The 22,360-nt window shown below is 44.3% G+C and overlaps 3 protein-coding genes across 6 annotated transcripts; 2 read left to right on the top strand and 1 right to left on the bottom strand.

Moving 5' to 3' along the window:
* Nucleotides 1–321: 321 nt before the first annotated feature.
* LOC111846952 (E3 ubiquitin-protein ligase znrf2-like) lies at nt 322–10,808 on the top strand. Its single transcript, XM_023817697.2, has 5 exons — nt 322–1,494; nt 7,009–7,104; nt 8,100–8,205; nt 8,972–9,047; nt 9,165–10,808. Exons 1-4 carry the CDS (start codon nt 1,131–1,133, stop codon nt 9,027–9,029), a joined length of 624 nt encoding a protein of 207 aa, XP_023673465.2. The 5' UTR covers nt 322–1,130; the 3' UTR covers nt 9,030–9,047; nt 9,165–10,808.
* Nucleotides 10,809–10,810: 2 nt separating this feature from the next.
* ggcta (gamma-glutamylcyclotransferase a) lies at nt 10,811–15,441 on the bottom strand. Of its 4 annotated transcripts, XR_002838980.2 has the most exons (5): nt 15,075–15,441; nt 13,094–13,239; nt 12,163–12,340; nt 11,769–11,953; nt 10,811–10,956 (listed from the first exon to the last, which is right to left on the bottom strand). XR_002838980.2 is itself a non-coding variant. In XM_023817699.2 (4 exons), the coding sequence occupies exons 1-4, from the start codon at nt 15,183–15,185 to the stop codon at nt 11,828–11,830; spliced, it is 561 nt and encodes a 186-aa protein (XP_023673467.1). In that variant the 5' UTR covers nt 15,186–15,440; the 3' UTR covers nt 10,811–11,827. The 4 variants fall into 4 exon arrangements, 3 of the variants coding, with proteins under 3 accessions (XP_023673467.1, XP_072561628.1, XP_023673468.1); XM_023817699.2 differs by having other exon boundaries at nt 10,811–11,953; nt 15,075–15,440; XM_072705527.1 differs by having other exon boundaries at nt 10,811–11,953; nt 12,163–12,316; nt 15,075–15,440.
* Nucleotides 15,442–15,851: 410 nt separating this feature from the next.
* Nucleotides 15,852–22,118, top strand: LOC111846901 (sodium- and chloride-dependent transporter XTRP3-like). The gene is made up of 11 exons (XM_023817619.2): nt 15,852–16,036; nt 17,563–17,703; nt 18,340–18,431; nt 18,931–19,155; nt 19,414–19,524; nt 19,759–20,000; nt 20,153–20,315; nt 20,527–20,731; nt 20,845–21,004; nt 21,260–21,425; nt 21,575–22,118. The coding sequence occupies exons 1-11, from the start codon at nt 15,913–15,915 to the stop codon at nt 21,752–21,754; spliced, it is 1,809 nt and encodes a 602-aa protein (XP_023673387.2). The 5' UTR covers nt 15,852–15,912; the 3' UTR covers nt 21,755–22,118.
* Nucleotides 22,119–22,360: the final 242 nt, after the last annotated feature.

Raw genomic sequence — 22,360 nt, 5'->3', positions numbered from 1 at the left:
GCTTCCGTAATAAACAGTCATGTCGTTTTGAGAATGTGATACGGGAGACCCTGAAGAGCGCCTTTTGCATGTATCAAATTACACATCCACACATCAAGCACAACTTGTTATTCAGATATGTGGTATTTTAAAAGTGCAAAATTTATTCCAATCTTAAATGTAGTTTAAATCCGCGACATTACGATAAGAAGCCAATGATGATTCGCATTAAGATGCTGCTCGCAATATACTTTAATTTCAGCCGCTTATGATCGTTTACGCTACATCAAGTCTCTACGCTCGCCCATTTCTTCGAAAAAACCTTTAAAGATTTTAAAAATAAAAGTGGAAAACCTTCATGTCATCAGGCGCTTCTAGCAATACAATATCTGGTCTGTTAACTTCAGAGAGTGTTTTGAGGAGGAGGACGTCGTGCCCCGAAATCCTGCCAGCTGATATATGCCCCAGGATCGCCCTGCTCGTCTGCGTGGCTCAGGCTGCTTTTGACAGCTTGTTGTGACACTGACGTCGCCTGACGCGCCGTGAGTGGGAGGCACCGTGTCAGTTCAGCCCGGCCAGCAGCTTAGGATGGCTGCATTTTCACTCGGCGGTCCGACCGGTTTTTGTCCGTTTGCCCTCCTCTCCTCCTCCTCCCCCCTTTCCCCTCCGCCCTCCCTGGCGTTGCAATGCTTCCACCTTGCTAGAGGTCTGTAGTCGCTCAGAAGAGACCCATGAGGAGGCCTTCTTTCACTTTGTCGCTTTCAGGAAGCGGCTTTGTGGCGGTGGACGTGCTTCTGGGATCGCAAAGCAGATTCCACCCCGAAACAATTTATACATTAAGAGCCGGAGTTCAACAAGTGCCACCGGCAGATCGCCGTCTTGTTTTGAGTTTTGAGCGCTTTTAAGATTTTTTTTTTGGTTGCCCGTCATCGTTGCTTCAAACTTATTTTTTCGTTTGTTGTTTATTCCGTCATCTGCGATTGTCTGATATCAGTCGGTTAATTATGTGCGATTTATTAGTGTAGTCTATCGTTTTTTCTTTTGTAACGCGTTGTTGTTCTGTCCATTATGCACCTTGTGCCTTAAACGCAAAATATTTCGTATGACTGATTAGCCGCCGATTCGCTAAAGCTGGTATCAGGTGAACAAAGATGGGGACTAAGCAGAGTATTCCAGCTGCGAATGGCAGGACCCGAGCATACTCTAATTCGGATATGCCTTCAAGCGCCCCCAGTGCTTCTAGTAACAGCAGTGGCAGGGCTCTGGCCATGAGGTACCAGGCGTACAGCGCTGCAACGCACGGCACCCCGAGGGTCGCCTCTGCACCTGGATCCGTGGCCAACGCCATAGGGGGATCTGGGTTTCGACCTCAGTCCGTGCATCCAGACGGCCTGAATATCGCCAGGCGTCGGGAGTCCGACAGCACCGGTGCCTCCGAGGAGAGCGACGCCCCCCGAGCGCCGCGTTTCCTGATTGGCTCGCTGCCTGCGCACCTTTCGCCTCACGTCTTCGAAGGTAAGAAATGACGTCAGACACGAGTGACGTCAGTATTCATGGGGTTACCCCCTTACTTCAAATGAAACTTATAATGAGATAAGCAGTTTTGCACATTAACAAGCTGTGGTCGCAAGACAAAGGCACTGTAGAAATGCAGTGTTAACTGTCTTCAATTCGTTGTAGCATTACTTAATTTTACCTGGATATGCTGTTGGATTTGAACCCACTCTTGGTTCAGACCTCAAAACTGAGAAAACTGCAAAATGGGAAACTGTGCAGAATGACTTTGGCTGAGCCCGCTGCAGAGTGTTTACGTTGTAATTAATAGCCACGGCTGTGAAAGTTTTCCAGTAGCAAGTTTTGTGTTTTATGTATCAACAGGCCTGCCAAAACTTTCAAGTACACAGTCTTTCCATTCTTGTTAAATACAGCCTTTCTGGGATGTGTAGCCTGCAAATTAATTTGACTTGATTCCCTGACTAAACAAAGGACAGCTTTTCACCTTTAGGCGACACAGAGGACCGCTGTTTATCCAGAGGCACCCAGAATCCATCCCTTAAATGGTTGTGCTGTTGACTTTGTCTGTACTTGGGCTGTCCACCTTGCTTCTGATAGTCAGAATGGTAAATTATTAAACTCATTGTAACAGTGATTGAGCCACGTTTAGTCATTTTTATTAATGTGCTGAGCTCAGATCTGTGTACTGTAACTAGACTTAACTGATTATTAGAGTGTGTTAAGCTGTGATGATGCTGGGTCATTATAATGCCCACCTTGTGTATACATTTCGCCTTTAGGGCCAAACCCTGTCTCCAGTCTTGTGGGCCCTATTGCATGTTCTGCTCATTTTCCCGATACTTGGGGCTTGTTATCGCGGTCTGGACATGGTAACAGTGCAGATTGTGGCGATGGGAGCAGGAGGGCGGTGAACCGGGCTGCATGATGGCTTATGGTTTTTATTTTATTGACATCAAGAATAAACCTTGCACAGCATTAGGTCCATTCCATTAGACCTAGGGGTGGGTAGTGGGTTGGAGTTTTCCCTCGTTTTCCTGTTGTCCTTCTGATAACCGCCAGTCTCTTCTTATGTTTTGTGCTGTTTGTGGGGACTTCCTGTGGTGGGAGGTGGAGTAGTGCATTATGGGTGGCTTAACCACCTGTAGGGGGCAGGGCAAGGTAGGGCCGACCAAGAGGTCTGTAAGGTGAAGGAACAGGCCAGGTGCACTGGGCTGACGTGGGAGGTCCAGCGATGCTGATGAGGATCGTGCTGAGGGAGGAGCCCGGCCTCCCAGCTGGGGTGAGACCTGATCGGTGTATCGTGTAGCCAGGCCTGCCAGATGCTGGACCACACCCCATCTATTCATGTGTCAAGGTGCATCACAATGCCTCGCTTTGATCTCCTCCATTGTATCCCCGTGTTTTTTTTGGTTTTTTTTTTCTGTCTGTCTGTCTGTCACATGGCTTTCATTGGAGAGCTGCGCTAGTTCAGCTTCACTTTTCACCCAGATTAAAGTCATCAGCAGGTTCACTGACCAGAACTGCAGCCCCCCCCCCCCCCCAAAAGAAAAAAAAAAAAAAACGAAACTCAGCCATTGTGTGAAAACAAGCGCTTTGCATCTGCTGTAAACATCGCTGACGGGCGCTCCTGTCACCGCAGCACGATTCGGGGCCAGTCAAGACCCCCCAGAGCGTGTCACATGCCCTAAACTGGCTTTCTAACGTTAAGGACAGCATTGCAAGCGCATTGAACAAGGCGACTCCCTGATCCTACACTGGAACAGTCCCACAGCTAGAAGATGAAGCCAGTGTCGTGGGACCACCATCTTCCCGTGATCCTTTATCCTGGCGTTCTTCAGTAATAATGATCTTTTCTGTTAATAATTACTCCTCTACAGCTTTGGGGGGGGGGGCATTACCTGTGTTATTAGACACCCACTGGTGTCAGATGCTGTGTTGCCTTTGAGGAGATATTCATAGTAGTTCTTCAGAGAACCTCAGTGATCATCTAGCCTTTTCTTAGAGAAACCCCCTAATTTTCTTCCCACTCTGCTTGTTTGCTCTGCAGGCTGTTCTAGTTAATAAGTGTCTGCCTTTTCTTAATATACCATGTGGTTTTTATGCTCCTGTGGTCTGTAACAGCATGACTTTGCAGCTGTGCCGTTTATGGTCTTCACCAAGGTTTCCTCATATTTGCTGTACACATCAGCTGTGACATGTAAAATAAGATTATAGTGACTGCACAGAAATCTGACATGTTCGCTGTGGTTCATACCCTAAGCTGACGGCTTCAGTCTCCCTGGGTGGTGTGTTTTGTAAGATAAACTTGGCTTTTTTTGTGTGATGAGGAGTGCGATGTGCTGGAAGTGACATCACGCATACCATGACCACCAGGCTGTGAAGGACCATGGGCTAAATTGAGGGTGTAACTCAGCTCTACTCTATTGTGCTCTGAACCTGTGAGTCTTCATGGTCTACAGCATCTGATTAATGAATTCTAGTTCCAGTGGACAGTAGTGTATGCACGATAAAGGAAGCCGCACTCTCAACCTTGGCAAAGACAATGCCTCTTAAATAAGAACAGTTACAGACTGCATAAATGGCCACTTTCTGACTCTTTCTGTGTGAGAAACTCTCCTTTGCAAAAGGCAAGATTCTTGTAAGTGTTCTTGTTTGCCGGTCAAAAGGCTTCCATGAATGTAGACAAGCTGAAATCAGTGGCTGGATCCCAAAGCCACTCGGCTGTTTGTGAGATGTTTACTAAGCTATCTGTGAGGTGACTTTTCTGATCACCTTGCTCTATTGGAGTAGTTTCCATGTTCTAAGGGATCTCCAAACTCCAGTCCTGGGGAGCCCCAGCCGTGCAAAGCTTAGTTCTCTCCCTGTTCCACCAAACCCAATTCAGCTGAAGAAATGGGTGGTAATTAGCAGAGAAGTTGAATCAGGTGCGTTAAATGAGTGGAAACCCAAAAATGTGCAGACCCCAGTTCTAGGTCTTGGGGGCAGTAAGTGGCTCAGCAGGGTGATCCTCTGTGCCTATGATTGGAAGGTTGCTGGTTTGAACCCCAACTTTGGCAGAATAGTCACGTCTGTGGGCCCCTTAACAGGGCTCTAAGGCCCCAGTTCCAGGCGTATGGCACTGACTCTGCACTGTGACTCCCATGCCTGTTCTCACCTCTATATGTGTCTGTGACTCATGGCACACAAGATGGCGTTGGCCGAAAAGAGAATTTACTTAGATTAATAAAGTATCACTGTTATATTCTGTTATTCTTTCCTCAGTCACGATGCATCGCGTCTCTCCCAGGATGGCATCGGATGAACATCACTGCATCTGTTCCCATGGTTTCACCCAGTCAGCCTGGATGAGTTAATCTCAGTGTGCTGTGGGGGATCCCTCTAAACGGGTTGCCATTTAAGATGCTTATTTAGATGAAGCTGGGAGGCAGATGTTTGGTCAGAACACAAAGTCCTGTGGTCTTCTTCAAATGGGCTATCGGTTGTAGTGGCACACCGTTAAACACAATGGTCTGCTGTGCGTCATCTGATTGTTAGTTATTGCCCATGAATTCCCAGTATAGCTCGGGCTGGGCAATTCATCAAATTATAATTTCAGTTACAATTTTGGCTTCCAACAATTATCAAGGCAAAATAATTGAGATAAAATTATTATCACGCTGCAATTCATTTTGCAATGATGCTCTCATTTTGTCTTGTTATAAATCCAGTACGCTAATTCCAGATCCTTTTTTTTATTTCTCAGTTGAATTACATTTAGAGTTCATTTAGAGGTCAGTATATGCATGATATTTCTGAAGTCAAGGAGAAATCGTGTAATTGTGATCTTAATATTGAACTAAATAATCGTGATTATGATTTTTGCCATGATCGAATAGCCCTACCAGTAGCTGCTAGTGTTTTGTGTTTTGGCTGGTCAAAGGCTTTTAACTTGCCGGAATTGCACAGCATTATCCCAAGAATACCAGTAAACCCCACTGACCTCTTCAGACACCAGTAATCAGGGTGTGGGACTGATTTGTACCTGAGAACCTATCCGGTGTCCCTGTGTCACCTCAGGAGTCCAGGACCGTGCGACCATACGTCCCTGTGTCCATGTTCCACGCGGCACAAAGCAGGCCGTCTATCAGAGCATTAACATTTCTGTGTCCCGCCTAACAAGTACGATGCTATCAGTTACCCCCCCCCCCCCCCCCCCCGCACTCGTGTCGTAAAGCAGCATTTTCACGGGCAAACAGACGTCCCTGACGGAGCCAGCGTTCTCATTAGATGGTGTCAGTTTGCTCTACAGTCGTCCATCCTCTAGAGTCGTTTACAGAAGCCGCGGAGGTTGGTGCTCTGGTTACGGTAAATGTGAGGCATCCTGGCTTGGGTTACGCTGCTAAACGCACAGCGTTAAATACAGTTATGAGCCACGGTGCTGGCCGGTGGCTTTGGGTTACGCTGCTTTTTATGCATCTGGCAGTTCTGGTGGATTGAATCGGACTTGCTGAGCTGGGGAAATCGTGGGGCGAATTTGGTATTGATCCTGCATCACCTCTATGTATTTCTCCTTCGAGGGTGGATTTGGAAGAAAGAGGTTAATTCTGGTCACACTTAGGGACTGTCGGGGGGGGGGGGGGGTGTAGATGATTGAGTGCTGTCATGTTCCATCTCATGTATCAAACTTAGGACGTTTGCTGTGGGGGGCAAAGCTTTGATGCCACCTGACAACGATTTAGATCAGGGGTAGGCAATTCTGATCCTGAAGAGCCCGGTATCTAGCAGGTTTCCTATCCTACCTGACGAGTTTATCTGCCTGACATCAGATGTGGTTCACTAAAGACCAGGTAGGACAGAAAAGCTGCTGGATACCGGCACCCCAGGAACAGGGCTGCCTACCCCTGGTCCAAACAATACTCTGGGTAATGACTGGGTAATCAGAACCTTCACCTCACCTCATCATGCTCATGTTTGTCCTTATCTTTGGAAACCCCCTCCTAAATGTCTCCCACACTATGTTATTTTTGGCTGCGTTTCATGTATGGAAAGGAATTATTATTTGCATTAAGATAAGACTCAATGGAAAGTCCCCACAAAGATGTGCGGATGTGTGTTCACAGTGTAAGAATCTGGAAAGGCAAGATCTTTTACTAGCCCCTCTGTTACTGGGAAAAAGAAACACATGGGTTAGTCTGCCACAGATACTGTGAACAGTGTGAGAGCCTCTGTGGTGACTACAGGGAAAGGTGTAGCTCACTGAGTCCCTGGTTACATGGTTACAGTTATGACCTGTAGTAATGTGCAAGGACATGTGGTGTTTGGAAATTAATGCAAAAATTCTACGCAGTTGATTTAGGTTCAGTTATGGCCAGTAGGGGGCAGGATTTTTGGTCCTGAATTGGACCAGAGCAGTACTGCATGTGGGATGCAAAGTGGACAGCTTGACACGAATGTGCTTGTGTGTGTGTGATGTTCTTATAGCTTGTGTGTGTGATGTTCTCATAACTTGTGTGTGTCCCTCTCCACTGTTTACAGGTTTCAGGTGTCCCGTCTGCTCCAAGTTTGTCCCCGCAGACGAGACGGACTTCCACCTCGTCATGTGTTTCACAAAGCTGGGGGTCACCTATAATGGTGAGCAGGTGCCTCCCAATCAACACCACAGGGAATAACAGGACAACGGGACTGGCAGCAATACAGGAAATTAATCTTGGTGTTTTGCTGAAATAGCAAGTACTTTAAGTGATGTCATGTTTGTGTTGATTTACCCGTCGTAGGGAATTACTGTGTATTTTTGTAATACAATCCCGATGTTCACCTAACCAGAAATTTGAACAGGGGTTGACCTATTCTATCACCTCACGTTTTGCACGCATTTATCAAGTCTGAGCATGCTCAGTGCGAGCAATGAGCTGACAAGGTCAAAGTCACATGTTTAGAGAGGACTGGTGGCTAGTTTGGATTATAGGAGTGCAGTTAAAGAGGTCTGTGATCAGGAGAGTGGTCTCCCTCACAGATTAGAATGTTGTCATTCGGTCCCAAATGAGAAACACTAATAATGAATTTGTCTTAATGCATTACCAGTACCCTTGTGAGGTCGGCCAGGACAGTCAGCTCAGGAAATGGACCCAGTCTGCTTTGGTTTACAAGTAATAGACTAATAAAGTATGATATCAAAACAAATACCCATCCCTGGTCTAAGCACAGCGGAAGCCAATTATTAAATGATGACAGGAAGAGAAAAGGATTCCAAACAGTAGGGGGCAGTGTGGGCTGGATAGCATCTCTGTCCTGGATTCAGTCTCACGGCAGCAGGGACCAGCATATGGACTTCTATTAAAAAGTACATGCAGTTCTGATTTCTGTGTGAACGAATGCTGCCAACTGCTAACTCTAACTCGAACCGTTTGAAAGGAAGGAAGAAAAGTCAAAGATCACATGTGCTGGACCATCTTATCACCATTTCAGGATTTTACCGTATTTCAGTTCCAGTTTGCCCTGCTTCCTAACCCTTAGCTGTAACACAGCTTTTGTCAGAAACATGTGCTTTCTTGGAAAATGTCAACTGTGCCCCGGTGGACGTGGCAGCCTGTTGTGAGCTAATTGTTTACTGCTAATTGTCTCCGCAGAGGATGTCCTGGTTAAGGATGCTGGGGAGTGTGCGATTTGCCTGGAAGACTTGGAACAGGGAGACACTATCGCCCGCTTGCCCTGCCTCTGCATCTACCACAAGGGGTGAAGTAACCTTCGTAGCACATACATACACACATGCATTTCCTGGTTAGCATTCACGCTAAATGCTAAATGAAGTCAGAATTTACTATGGGAGCTCAATGGGGTCCATCTGCACAAGCTTACTTCCTGTTAATCACACGGTAACCTTGCTCTCTCTCTCACGCACTCACAAACACACACAGGTTGGTACTATCTTTGTGGGGGGGGGGGGGCTCTTCATTCATTTCTATTGGGAAAACTCTAATCCCAACATGACGACCTTAAACCCTACCCAGCCCTAACCTCAGCCATAGGTAACCAAACAAAATATAGACGCTCCTCTACTTACGAATGAGTTACGTTCCGAATGGCCGTTCGTAACATGAAATGTTCGTAAGTCGTTATTCAACTTCATTTTAAGGATATACACAAGTACTAAGAACTAGGATGCTGGGAGTACGCACGCTACGCTGCTGTGCGGCGGGAGTAGCGGCCAGAAGTCGTACTAGGCGGGATTGGCGTGCAGAAAAAAAAAATGTTGTGGACAGGAAACGGGAGCCCAAGGAACACAGTTTGGACTTGCAGTCCTCTTCGTTTGTATGTCTGAAAGTTTGTAAGTTGAAAGTTCGTAAGTAGAGGAGTGTTTGTATGAGACTTTTCATATTTTTACTTTTTTGATTGCATTCACAGATATTTTTGGGGACCTGAAAAATGGTCCCCACAACATCAAAATAACCTAATCCACACACGCACCTGGACTGGTGCTGATCATTCTCTTCTCCTGCAGGTGTATAGACGAGTGGTTTGAAGTAAATCGTTCATGCCCAGAACACCCCTCTGATTAAGGTCTTGGCCATGTGCAGGTAACCTGAGACCAAACCCCGAAACGGAATTCAAATACCTAGGTTTTATTTTCCAGAATCATTTACATGGAAGCTCCCAAACAATGAAGGATTTCATTCGTTCTATTTTTACCACAGGTTCCTGATTTTCCTCTGAGGCATTAAATCGTCCTTCAGTACCAAGAGAGAAACAGTCTCTCCTTTTTTTTTTTTTTGTTTTCTTATGTTGCCAAGGAGGAAGAAAAATTCTGGTGAGACCTTTGTTGCTTGGATGTGCCAAACCTTAAGAGCAGTCTTCAGGGAATCACCTTTGCATGAGTTCACATACACGTTCTCCCTCAACGTCAGCGGCCTGAGGGGTCCATGGCAACATCAGGCGTTCAGTCATTTCACTGTTTATGGTTTCCTAAGACTCCCCTTCAACTACAGCGTTGACCAATCAAGGAAACCTCTGTGGAGCTCAGCTGCTTCTACCCCTGGATGACGGACACTGGCTCCTCCAATGAGCACTCATCTGAGTGTGCTTCAGCACCGCCTCTCCAGGAAGTGTCTTGCTGCCTAACTTCTCACTGTTGTGTAGTTCCTGTGGCCGGGCTGGTCACAATACAGCTTCACGAGTGCCTTCCCAATGCAATCTGCAAGAACCCTGCATGTTAGCAAGACTCAGACAGACAGCACTATGGTGCTTTGTGGAGTGAATTATTCTATCTGGGGAGGTCCGGTGGGCAGGAGTGCCCCCAAGTGGCAGATGTAAGGTATCGCATCTGCCTGTGTGAATCTTGGGGAGATCTTTGGCTGGACATATGGCCCAGAATTTCACCTCGTCAGAGGTGCCACCAGCAGTCCAGGACAAGCAGAGACCTTCAGAGCCACATCCTTGCAAAAATGTAGCAGACTTACAGCACATCAAAGCCTTAACAAATCCCAAAGAGTTCTGGGAAACTGTTATTGTTTATGTGCAATACTGCAGACTGGTTATTTCAAAATCCTGCTTTAACAAAACTGCGTGATACATGGAGTGATGTTACAGTGGTAGTGGGAAGGAATTTGCTGGATATTAATTAATTAAAATTGTCACATTTCAAGTTCTGCTCTCTCTTGAATACTTGAAACAATGCTTTAGATATTCTTGGGTTTCGAATTCTGATACCAAAGAAAATAAGATGCGTGCTGTAGAAATGTTGGATACTAGATAGAACTTCCCGTTTCACCGTGACGTCCCTGTAGTAGAGGCCTGCAGGTTACTTCAATCCCTGTGAGATATAGCACATTACGAAGTGCCACCTCCTCAGTGTTATGTAACGTGGCGGAGGTCATGTGATGGGCAGTCCCGTTCAGCTGCTCCTCCTGATTCATCAATGCTTTTCCGTTTCATCAAGTTCAGACGGAGACCCTTTGATCAGTATCCAAACATATCAAAAGCTGTGCTAAAATTAGTGACACTTTGTTGTATAATTTGCATCAGAACCAGCCCCTTTCAGCTTTATTTCCAGCTGTATTCAGTGTCATGGAGCTGAGATGTTTGCTTCTAGCATTAATCTGGAGCAGCATGCAGTCCCGCCCCCCCCCCCAGCAGAAAGTATCCAAACTCCCTTTGACTCGTAGCACATAATTAGGCAATCAGGAACATTACAAACATACAAACACGTAGAATATTCTACTTGTGGTGTTTAAATATTTCAGTTTACCTAGATGTGCAAGATAGATGTAAAAAGTATGACCAGGAGATTTCATTAAAAATTGTGTAAATTAAAGAAATGATTAAAAATGATTTTTACCACCTCTTGTTGTTGGGAAGATTTAATAATAGTTTCAAGTTTATTCTCATATACAGATAACAATGGAACATCATTACCTGTAATGAAATTCCTTGGACTCGGAGTCCACTCAGAGGTTGCAGAGGATCAGTTCTGGAACCCTTCTTCCTATTCTATGATCGATACAGGTTATGACTTTAATGTGTCTCCTTTGAAATTCAGATCACATCACTGTTACATGGATGACAGTGGAAAAACAGAACCAAATCTGAATTTTTAAAGCGTTGTTAATGTCTTTAGTTTCAGATATCAGGTCTGCGAAACAATGGTCAGAAATATCTATTTGCATTGTTGTTTGTAAGTATTACATTGTTTTTGATATACAGGCGTTCCTCAACATGGGGCTACATTCCGATTAACTGATTGTAAGTTGACAATATACGTCGAATATGAATATGATATGATGACACACTAGGGTGTTTAGTAGACATTAAGGGTTGGTAAATTTGGTTAAATACAGAAAAATCACAGTACAATATGTTGTTAAATGAGATGTTCGTGCTTGCGATCGCTACAGAGACTGGAAGCGTGTCTGCGTGGATGTATATCGCACATCCGGGAACGTGCATCGCTGTCACATCATCGTGAAGCTAAAATACTCGTCATGAAGTGAGAAGCGTCTGTGATTGACCAGCTTCTTTGTGATTTTTGAAAAAAATGAGGACGGCATATTTACGTTTCAATAAAAATTACTCATGTAAAAGGGATTTACAGATAACCATAAAACTGGCAAATTTTTATACAAAATCATGATGTAAGGCTTCTGGCCCCCTGTGAAAGCTTTCTGCAAAAAATGTGATCCAAGTACCTTCTGAATTAATGATTGTACTATATGATTCTAGTGTCTCTGTGTGGCCCTATTTTTACAGTTCAGTCACAAGAAGCTGAAAAGCAAACGGACGACTGGATTCTCAGACGCCCTCACCCCATTGGCTGGCTCAGACCCATCCTAACCAATCACGGCGACACATTTGCTTCCTGTTTTCACTTCATTGCCTTTTTGATTTCATCTAAGATGGAGGGCCCAGCGTAGTTGTTGGTCTGCATTGCCTCCAGTCTCTTGATGTAGTCAGGGGGGAGTCCATTCTGTTGGGCCCCCAGGCACACCACCTAACATGAATACAGGACATCGTCACACACATCACAAGACTGACACACTCCTTTGCTAAAGAGGAGCCTTATGGTCGTCTGTCTACAGGCTTAAGTTTCTACTCTTGAATGTTGCTCCCAGACTGCAGTGAAACTGCACACTGCACTGTCTCAGTCACTGGTCAGGTTTTGCCTCGGAGCCCCTGTATGAGGAGGGTGGTGGTCCTCACCTCCTTGTACTGTGGAGACGGAGGGGAAGCTCTGAACTTGTTCATCCTGTATGTCCGACAGAGGATCGCCCCCCTATCCGTTTCCACCATCACCTCCAATGGGCTGTACATGCCGACGTCGACAGCCTCCTGCCTCCACAAGGGGGCGCAAGACCTCATGAGCCATAGGAGTCCGTAACTGTACATTGACATGTATGTGTCCATTTCTAGGCATTTGCTACACTCACATTAGAACTGGAATTCAGGCATTCATCCTCTACACTGACATTTTAGATTGTCAAAAGTATATACATATACACAGTTTTAATGCTTGTCCAGGGATGGGACAGTTAAGTTCCCATTCTTGTACATTCTTGTAACGCATTATGTAATAATGCTACACGGTGTAATAACTTGACATAATTTAAGAAATTGAATGATAACTATGATGATGGTGATAATAATAATAATGTTGCAATATCAAATTATAATGTAATCGATATATTTGTAACATTTTGTCCAGTTATTACATAATGTGCTGTTACGTGGTGTGTGACAATGCATTATGTAATAACATCATAATCTGTTACATTTGACATGACAATTTGTTACATTTTGTCCAGTTATTACATAATGCACTGTAATAATTCTTGCTCTAATGACACATCTTCACCAGGGGAGTTTCTAGCTATTGAAAAGATCAGGAGCTAAGGTGGGCTTCACGTTTTTATTTTTTAAGGAAGACTGGCATCAGGACTAAAATACTCGGGGCTCGACTTAGAATACTGTCATCAAAATATGAGTGAAAAGAAAGATTCTCGATCTATTTTCATAAAGCAGTTTTTTATTCTAATTAAACTTATTTTTAATTTTTAATAAAGTTTATTGTGCTCTTGCTAACACTGTTGCCCTAAAGCGGATACCTAAGAAATAACTATTATGCTTAACTTACTTATCTAAACTGTCGAGGTTGTCTTTGCTCATCTTCCATATCACCCCCCACACGTCAGTCCCTTCGCTCTCTTCAATAGTGGCTACTCCCCCATGCCACCTGTTGTCAAACTGCTCTTCCGTGAAGCCGAAGGTAAGGCAGTAATCCTGCAACAAGAGGGTCCAATCGGCACCAGGGGTATTACAGTCTATGGGCACATCCTGTCACCTAGTGGTGTGACATGACTACAGCAACACGAACTAATTTTTTCCAAAACCGAAAAAACCATGATCAATAGAATGGAACCAAGTATGAGAAACAGTTAATTCGGGGTATATACAGAAATCCAGAGGTTAAATTTAACACTTTTTAATGCCTTTCTCAATACTTTTTAAAACCCGCACGGCATTGAGTTGCAACCGTTTTTAAAGAAGTTTCAAACTGATTTAAAGATTTATAATGTTACACAATTTTGGCCTGTACAACAGAATTTAAATAGGGAACATGGGTCAACAGAATAAATTTAGTGACTGTGATTTTGAAAACATCTTGCATTTAACTTCTTCAGTCACAAGTCCATATCTTTATCCACTAGGCTATTCATGGCAAGTGCCTTAATTGTTCATGCATTCCTGATTTATGAGTTGTGCATCGCATATGCGAAAAGAGAGCGCTGTCATTATCATAAATTTATCACGCTGATTTAAACTCTTGGTGTGTAAACCTTGTAGCTGCCTGCAGGCATCTTACGTTAGCAAGATAAGTTTGGTGATAATTAATGCAGCTAGCGAATTACTTACATAAAAACCTACTACTTGGGGTTGCAATAAGTTATCGTATTGACCAGTAAACGACAAGAAACATAAATAACACAATCAACAAAAATCTGCTGCCAAGTCAATCAGTACTTGTACTGGTCGCTTGCTCCATTTTGATCGCGGTTCCCGAAGAGAACTCTATCGGCAATCTATGGCTCATCCTGCTAGTCCCGGATGTAGAGGGTTGAATTTCGGATCGTATTTTAAACCACTGAAATTGTGGCAGCGTATTTGAAACAGCGAAAATAACGGGACTGAATATTGTAAAGCAGAAATAAGAGGACTGAATGTTACTGCTTGAATAATAAAGATGCGAATAAAACACATGGAATATTTTCAACTGAATTTGTTCTTTTGAAATTTATTTTGAGGCGAAATTAAATTAACTGAATTCATGTGGTTGAATTATAAACATGCACTTTAAAATATGTATCTTTTGGAACTGAATTTTGGAAGCCGAATATTTTTGTACTGAATATTTAAGCAATAAAATTACGATTGAAATGTTTTCAGTTGAAATGTTCAATGTTTAAATGTATGCACATATTAAATTACAGTCCCCAAAAATTCAAAGCGTCATTAATGCAATGCGTTTTTATTCGATAAGTGTAATTCAACGTGTTTTTTTTCATCAACGACTTTTGTCATTAATTTACTTCCATAGTCCTTAAACGCTGGGTCCTCTAACCACTTACGTGCAAATTTGCACTTACCCATGATGACTATGACTTAGCTTTTCTGAGTGTAAGCAGTCAACATGTACTTCAGCGCGCAAACTGTTTAAGACGTCGCTCGACCACCGAATATGACGTCAGCATCACAGAGATCATCTATGAATGAATGAGCTAATCCACATTTAAAATAATTTGCGAGAAATTTAGCAGATAAAATTTAAAACACAAATGGACAATTTGTAGTTAAAAAAAAATCTAAAAATTTAATACCTCGTAAATTTGCGTGTAATACCTTTTAATACTTTTTAATGGCTTTAATTTTTGCTTTATATGTGATTTACTACCTTTTAATACTTTTTAAAACCCCGCGGACACCCTGTAATTAACATCGAGTCATATCATCGTCCTTACATCAGATGCCGTTTACTTTAATCTTCTAATATTTCAATATTACTCCCGTTTTCATTTATCCTAATAACATTACCGTTGCTGCATCGTGTTCCCCGTTACCTTCAGTCGGCCTAAGCAGTGAAACACCGCCGACGGATTCTTCAGCTGCAGTCTCTCCTTCAGCAAATTACTTCCAAAAGCAAAGTACATGAAGTGACCCACATTTGACATCCTGAGTAAAGGCACTTTGACAGAAAATAAACAGCAACGATGCACTATTACTGAACAGCTGGGTTTACAGTGCAAAAAATCTAACAAAAACGTCTTAAAAGGACACAAAATATAGTAGTCGTGGACCTCATTAGATCACTGAATAGTGTGAAATTATCTAAAAACCGGTAATACCGCGCTGGTAACGACGAGAAACTAAGCCAAAAGGTTCAGTGACATCGCCGTTCTGGACGCCCTCTACTGTACGGGCAGCCAGAAGGTTCAAACCTATTATTCAAATGGCGTTTCTCCATCATAACATATTACAACAATAAGACATTATATAGGCACTGGTACTAAACAGGTGCGCACCAGGCATGTACTATAATTAAAACATACCTGCCATTATCTCTCTCTCTCTCTCTCTCTCTCTCTCTGTGTTAATTATCAATGTCATAAATAAAAATATACAAAGTCACGCAAAACAGAAGTCACAAAACTACAAACTGCAAAGAATGATAGATAGATAGATAGATAGATAGATAGATAGATAGTGAAAGTGAAGACAAGAACTGGACTTGACCCCCTGCTGATCCCAACAACCTCACATAATAAGCAGCTGCCCCCCACAGGGAGCCCCTCCAATAAAAGGGGGCGGGCTGAGCCGCACTCTGCTTTACAGGGAGTGCGGCCGCTGGCTGCAGAGCGGGAGCGCCCATCGAGCACAGAGAGCAGCGCGGGCAGCCCGATGGAGGCAGACGGCAGACCGTCGTGGGACAACCCTGCGCAATTCATCCTGGCGTGCGTGTCTTACGCCGTGGGGCTGGGAAACATGTGGCGCTTCCCGTACCTCTGCCAAATGCACGGAGGGGGTAAGTGGTTCCTCACCCGCAGTGCTACCGAACCCCCTCTCCACTCCAGGCATTACCCTTTCTTACCAGTAACAGGTAGTTGCACAATTTCTTTTTGAGAAAATATTTATAATAAAGCACACAGAAAGGTAAATGTCAGTAGAATTACAGGTTAAATATGTAATTTACTATATTTTTCAAAGTAAATTAAAAATGTTTGTGGTCTAAATGTTTACAGAATTGGAATTTGTGTGATGGGGTAAATAAATAACACATAAAACAAATAGCAATTCCCCTAAAAGCAGTGAGTTACATTTAGGATTAAGCAGAGACCAGAACTGGTTTGGAATGGTTTAGCTTTAAGGGTGGACGTCTCATGCGAATAAAAGAAATTTCTTTTAGAAAACAGCTTACTCTACCACAAAACTCACACATTCTCCCCTAAGGAATTTTAACACCATTTAATTCTTCACAGTGGGGGTATTTCTGAATGCGACGTATTCACAGTAATCCTTATCCGACTTAATCAGCCATTTCTATTCAGCTCGTTTGGCTCAGCTCGTTAAAGTCAGAAAAGTTCTAGCCACAGTGACGACAGTTACGGCCCTGAGTCTCCTTCTGACGGAAAGGCAGAAGCTCCCGGTACTGAGGGACTCTTTTCCAGACAAGGGGGCCCACAGCAGCCCTCAGGGTCTGGCCTTGATCTTCATCTGAGAAAAATCCACGATGACATGGCCTAAGCCACCTGCAGCGCCCCCTAGGACAGTAACATAGGCATGGCAGACTTCTCTTCAACCCACAAGCTTCGATTCACTGCTGGGTGGATTAAGAACAGACTTTGTGCCTTTGTTGTGCAGTAGATGCGCTCAGAAAAATGGTAAAAATTTGTGCCCTTGCTTGTCACTGGGCCTGCACCCTGCCAATTATACCCTTAGCTGTAGGGAATTGTAACTTTAAATGTACAAAAATGGACTCTGAAGAACATTTCTGTACCATTGATGGTACATTAATGCTGTTTATACCTTTGGGGTGTTCCTCAGAGTAAATTTCTAAACCCTAAAAGGTACAATTACAAGGGTACAGCCCCGGTGACAAGCAAAGGTATAACAGTTTTTACGCTTTTTTTCTGATAGTGTGGAACAGCAGTTAAGGAACTTGTGATCAAGATATTAGTGATCAAAATGTGGAACTACTGTAAAATGCAGATGATCCATCCATTTTCCAAGCACTGATCCAGGCAGTACGGGAGTGCATTGATCCAGCATTAGTCAGCAGGTAACTAGCTGAGCTGGATTTACATCTGCCAAGCAGTTTTGGGGGTGTATTCGGTAACTGCCCCTGGCTGATTTCCCTGACAAAAGATCGTCACATCACTCGCAGTATTACATACATACAGAACAAAGATAAAGGATTGTGACATAGCACCTCCTACTGGTCAGCTTTGGTTAGGCGTTGAAGGGCTGGTGCATCAGAAACTGTCACATCACTGGAGCATCGCTTGAAAGAGTCTGTCAGGCACAATCCTGCCATCTGCTGCTCTCTCCAAGGTGGGTTTCTGATCCCCTACTTGATCATGCTGGTCCTGGAGGGAATTCCCCTGTTCTACATGGAACTGGCCGTGGGGCAGAAGATGCGACTGGGCAGCATCGGGGCCTGGAGTGCAATCAGCCCCTACCTGGGGGGACTTGGTGAGGAAGGGGGGGTGCAGGACTTGCTGGGTTGGCATGTTTGGATCAGAAGCTTGGTTACTGATTTAAACCCTGTGGCCGGCTGAGTGATTTTACCATTGGGACCCTGAGCAAGGACCTTAACCCCCCAGTTGCTCCAGGGAGAGTTTGACTCTGCTTTCTCAAAATACAGGTTACAATATTTCAGCTTTATGATTAGTATGATTTTTCATACTAATTCAACACTTTATTATAAAACAGGCTTTGTGTTGATGATTTTGCCCAGCTGTGGGCTAATGTAAGTGTTCTAAGCATGTTTAAGGTTGGCTAGGCTAGGCTAGGCTATGATGTTTTTTAGTTTAGGTGTGCTGCATTAAAATGCACTTTTGCTTTATGTTATTTTCACCTTACGATTATTGGAACGTGACCTCATCGTAGCCCGGGGAGCGTCTGCTTATGTCGCTTCGAATCTGCTAAACAAAATGTGAGGCTGTTAGATGCTAAGAGAATAAACTGTGTCTATACAAATACATTTAGAGAAATTAGGATGCGAAACAGCTACTGTTTATATAGTAATTGAGGGCATAACTAAGATTTTCTAGCACTGATGTTGCTGTCTGTGTGACGATGGTGTCTCTGAATCGCACCACTTTGTAGGCATAGCGAGCGTGGTGACATCCCTGTACCTGTGTATTTACTACAACGTGGTCATCGCCTGGGCCTTCTGGTATCTTTTCCATTCTTTTCAGGTGAGCTCATCACCTTTTTTCAAGCAGTGTTTCACTATTCAAGCGATGCTTCACTATCGTGCTTCACTATTATGAATTGATGTGTGCCAGAACTATACTGCTAAACTGGTCCTTTGCCCTGTAATTAACATTAAATGCGACACATTCTGCAATTCCAGTTGTCAATGTTTATCTTTCCCAGAAGAGCTACATTAATATGGGCTAAGCCAATGAGGTTTGCTCTGATGTTTTTATATGAATGTGGCTAGGTTGAACTGGTTCAGCCTGTGTTAGCCTGGGCATGCCAGTGCTATTACGCTAATGTAGCCTATGTTTTTGTACTTAGATAAAATGGCCTATGCTAACGTATCATATGCTATGGCGCCTACTGCAGGGTGGCCTGTGTTGCCGTGACCTGTAATTTTAACCTGCCCAGTGCTAACACAGAATATAATATAGTGTCGCTCCTGTTAGCATAGCCTGCCACAGTAGGACTCCCATAGCGTTCACTGTCTCCCAGGCCGAGCTGCCCTGGGCGGCGTGTCCTGCTAACAACAACTTAACAGAACAACAGGAGTGCGAGGTGAGCTCACCCACACAGTATTTCTGGTACCGGGAAACTCTAAACATCACCTCCTCCATGGAGGAGGGTGGCGGTCTGCACAGGGGCCAGACTGTCTGCCTGCTGATGGCTTGGGTGGTGGTCTACCTCTGCATCGTCAAGGGAGTTAAATCCACTGGGAAGGTACTTCCTTTAGAAATTATACTTATATATATTAAGACTTAATCTGAGTAATCTCTAGCAAACAGCAGCATACATTTCAAATGTTCCAAAAACTGTAATTATTTCAGTAATTTATTTTCAAAAATTCATCATTTGGTGTCAGCCCCCCACGCCGTAGCTAATTTGCATATCCGGTTCAGGTTTGGAACAGCTGCTTGCTTATTAGGCGTTTATAATTCATGTTAACTGATTTCAGAAATAATCCGTCCCCTGGTACAGGTGATGTACTTCACCACTGCCTTCCCCTATGTGGTTCTGCTAATCTACTTCATCCGGGGAGTCTCTCTTCACGGGGCCGCCAATGGCATCAAGTACATGTTCATGCCGAAGGTAAGGAGACCAAGTCACCGTCACACACGTTCATGGTCCTCTGTTTCCACTCTGATTGGTGATGCTTCCCTCACGTTTCATCTCCGTGGGCAAGTCCAGCCGCACTAAATAATATCTATTTCACAGAACTCGTGTCAGACTGTATCTCTCTATTATCATTTGCACTGATGCGTGTTGATTTCTGATGGATGTATGGATGGATGGTGCTCTTGTGCTGCGTTTGGGGCCTGTCAGATGAAGGAGCTGGCCAGCCCCACCACGTGGATCAATGCGGCCACCCAGATCTTCTTCTCCCTGGGCCTGGGGTTCGGGTCCCTGGTCGCCTTCGCCAGCTACAACCAGCCGCACAACGACGTCCAGCGGCAGGCAGTCGCCGTTTCCCTCATCAACAGTGGCACCTCCATCTTTGCCAGCGTCGTCACCTTCTCCATCTACGGCTTTAAGGCCACGTTTAACTATGAGAGCTGCCTGGACAGGTGAGGTCTTTCTTACCTTCAAACGTCCGCCCTGCACCACGGCTAGGAATGTTAGCGGATCCACTTGTGTCCAGAATGTCAAGAATGAGTTCAATCCCAAAATCCATCTATCACACGCAGGATGAGTGACTAGCTTTTCACCACCACCACAGGGCGAGGATAAACCTCCTGAACTCCTTCGATATAGAAGAGGACGCCATCACCAACGACAACATCAGCAGCTGGGTGACACAGCTGAACAGCACTTACCCTGACCGGTTTGCAAGCTTGTCCCAGCAACTTGAGAGCTGCAACTTGGAATCTGAATTAGACACGGTAAATCTGACGGTTCATCACATACCATGTTTTGAGGTCTATTGCCAAAAGCAGCAGAATCTTACACGCATGCTAAACTAATAACATTAAAATACCAGCCTAACAGACTTGAAGCCTTTTCTTTCAGGACGACAGCTGCCATATTAATCACGTGATATGCAGGTTAAGGCCCTTTAGCTGACGAATGAATGTTCTTATGGATGTTCCACAGGCTGCAGAAGGTGCTGGTTTGGCCTTCATAGTGTACAGTGAGGCCATCAAGAACATGCCGGTTTCACAGCTGTGGTCCGTGCTCTACTTCTCCATGCTGCTGATGCTGGGCGTGGGCAGCATGCTGGGAAACGTGATGGCCATCACCACCCCACTGCATGACTCCAAGTTCTTGTCGCGGCGGCTTAGCAGCGAGGCCCTCAATGGTGAGGTCGTCTCTCTGCATGTCGGAGTGGGGATCTTTGATTGGCATCCGTCGCCAACCAATCAGGGCACCGCGTGTCCTCATGTGGTGAGCTTGTTCTTGCTCTTCCTGCAGGCCTGGTCTGCATCTTCTGTCTGCTTGCCGGACTGGGCTTCACTGCTCGCTCGGGCAACTACTGGTTCACCATCTTCAATGACTACGCGTGCACCTTCTCCCTGCTCTTCATCGTTTTTGTGGAGATGGTTGGCATCTGCTGCATCTATGGCCTGAAGAGGTATGCACAGTGGGCATATGCCTTTCTGTTCAGCAGAGGGCACCAGATCAGTCATATGATTAGAGCTCAGACATGAGTTTGGTAGTTTTTAAAAAAAAAAAGAATGTAGATTCACACACTAAACTAACTTTTGGTGCAACATATGTTAATTTAGTACTAAGATTGTCCTCACAGTGTAATTTTCATGCCATAACCCATTTTTTCAACATTGTTTAGCTAAAGGATTATCACCGCTGTCTTGCTGTTTTTTGGCAGGTTTGAAAAAGACATAGAGGATATGATTGGCCATCGGCCCAACTGGTACTGGAAGATTGTGTGGGCAGGGGTGGGCCCCATCATTCTTATTGGCCTGTTCCTTTTCTACATGATTACATACATTACAGGGGAAACATCCACCTACCAGGCTTGGGACAAAGACTTGGTAAAAATGCTGTGTTCATGTTTGAGACATGTCCCCCCTAAGTGTCATTTTGATGGCCCTAACAATTTAAAAAGCCATACGGTGTGTTCAGGTAATTCCTGTTGTCTTCCACTCTGGTGATTTTCCCTTTTTTATGCATTTTCCTGCAGGGTAAGTCCCTTCCCAAGGAACGTCCCCCGTACGCACAGGTCTGCATCGCTCTACTCCCGCTCTCCTCCATCCTCTGCATCCCCTTCTGTGCTTTTTACGAATACGTCCAGAGAAAGAAGAAACGGGAGCCTGAGGAAAGAGTAGTTAGTTGCCCTCTAACGCCTAGAGAGGCCTGCTGAAGGTCAGGCTGGGGAACAGCACCTGCTTCTACTAGGACCTGCAGCGCATCAGTGCAACAAGCGAAATACCATCCTTACAAATAAATTAAAAACAGAAACAAGTGCCACAGTAGGTGAAAAATACGCAGTGATAGCTTAATGGTTAGGGACACGCACTTGTAATTGAACAATTGCAGTTTTGAATCCCTGACCAGCAAGGCACCACTGAGGTACCCTGAGCAAGGTACCGCTCCCCGGGCGCTGAATTAGCTGCCCTCTGCTATGTCACAATGTCACATATGGGTTAAATGCAGAGAACACATTTTGTTGTTGTGCACTATGTGCTGTGGTGTGTCAACAATGACAATGAATCACTAAATTCTAATTCTAGTCCAATGCTACTGATTTGAGAATCAGTAATGTACTGTGATCATTTTAAATTTGATATTTAGTTCAAATACCTACATGAAAGGAAATAATTTATATTTGGGTCATGAAACCCAATTAGCTGCATGGAAGTTGCCTAAACACTTCTTGTGTCTGTTTTTTTACTTTCACGTTTCTTTTTAGGTGTGAACGTTTCCTCAACACTTCATAATTTTTTCCCCATGTTTTTATGTACTCTAA

This window comes from Paramormyrops kingsleyae, chromosome 23 (assembly GCF_048594095.1).
Source record: "Paramormyrops kingsleyae isolate MSU_618 chromosome 23, PKINGS_0.4, whole genome shotgun sequence".
NCBI classification, from domain to species: Eukaryota; Metazoa; Chordata; class Actinopteri; order Osteoglossiformes; family Mormyridae; genus Paramormyrops; species Paramormyrops kingsleyae.
Note: the sequence above shows the minus strand (reverse complement) of the source record. Positions and strands in the feature narration are given on the sequence as shown.

What these genes read in the sequence shown, in the direction of transcription:
- LOC111846952 (XM_023817697.2), top strand. Translation starts at nt 1,131, where the DNA reads ATGGGGACTAAGCAGAGTATTCCAGCTGCGAATGGCAGGACCCGAGCA. An exon ending in TTCGCCTCACGTCTTCGAAG is followed by an intron (nt 1,495 to 7,008) that starts GTAAGAAATGAC and finishes CACTGTTTACAG; the next exon opens with GTTTCAGGTGTCCCGTCTGC. An exon ending in CTCTGCATCTACCACAAGGG is followed by an intron (nt 8,206 to 8,971) that starts GTGAAGTAACCT and finishes CTTCTCCTGCAG; the next exon opens with GTGTATAGACGAGTGGTTTG.
- ggcta (XM_023817699.2), bottom strand. Translation starts at nt 15,185, where the DNA reads ATGTCAAATGTGGGTCACTTCATGTACTTTGCTTTTGGAAGTAATTTG. An exon ending in ACTGCTTAGGCCGACTGAAG is followed by an intron (nt 13,240 to 15,074) that starts GTAACGGGGAAC and finishes CTCTTGTTGCAG; the next exon opens with GATTACTGCCTTACCTTCGG. An exon ending in CGTCTCCACAGTACAAGGAG is followed by an intron (nt 11,954 to 12,162) that starts GTGAGGACCACC and finishes TATTCATGTTAG; the next exon opens with GTGGTGTGCCTGGGGGCCCA.
- LOC111846901 (XM_023817619.2), top strand. Translation starts at nt 15,913, where the DNA reads ATGGAGGCAGACGGCAGACCGTCGTGGGACAACCCTGCGCAATTCATC. An exon ending in CCCCTACCTGGGGGGACTTG is followed by an intron (nt 17,704 to 18,339) that starts GTGAGGAAGGGG and finishes ACCACTTTGTAG; the next exon opens with GCATAGCGAGCGTGGTGACA. An exon ending in TGGAATCTGAATTAGACACG is followed by an intron (nt 20,316 to 20,526) that starts GTAAATCTGACG and finishes GATGTTCCACAG; the next exon opens with GCTGCAGAAGGTGCTGGTTT.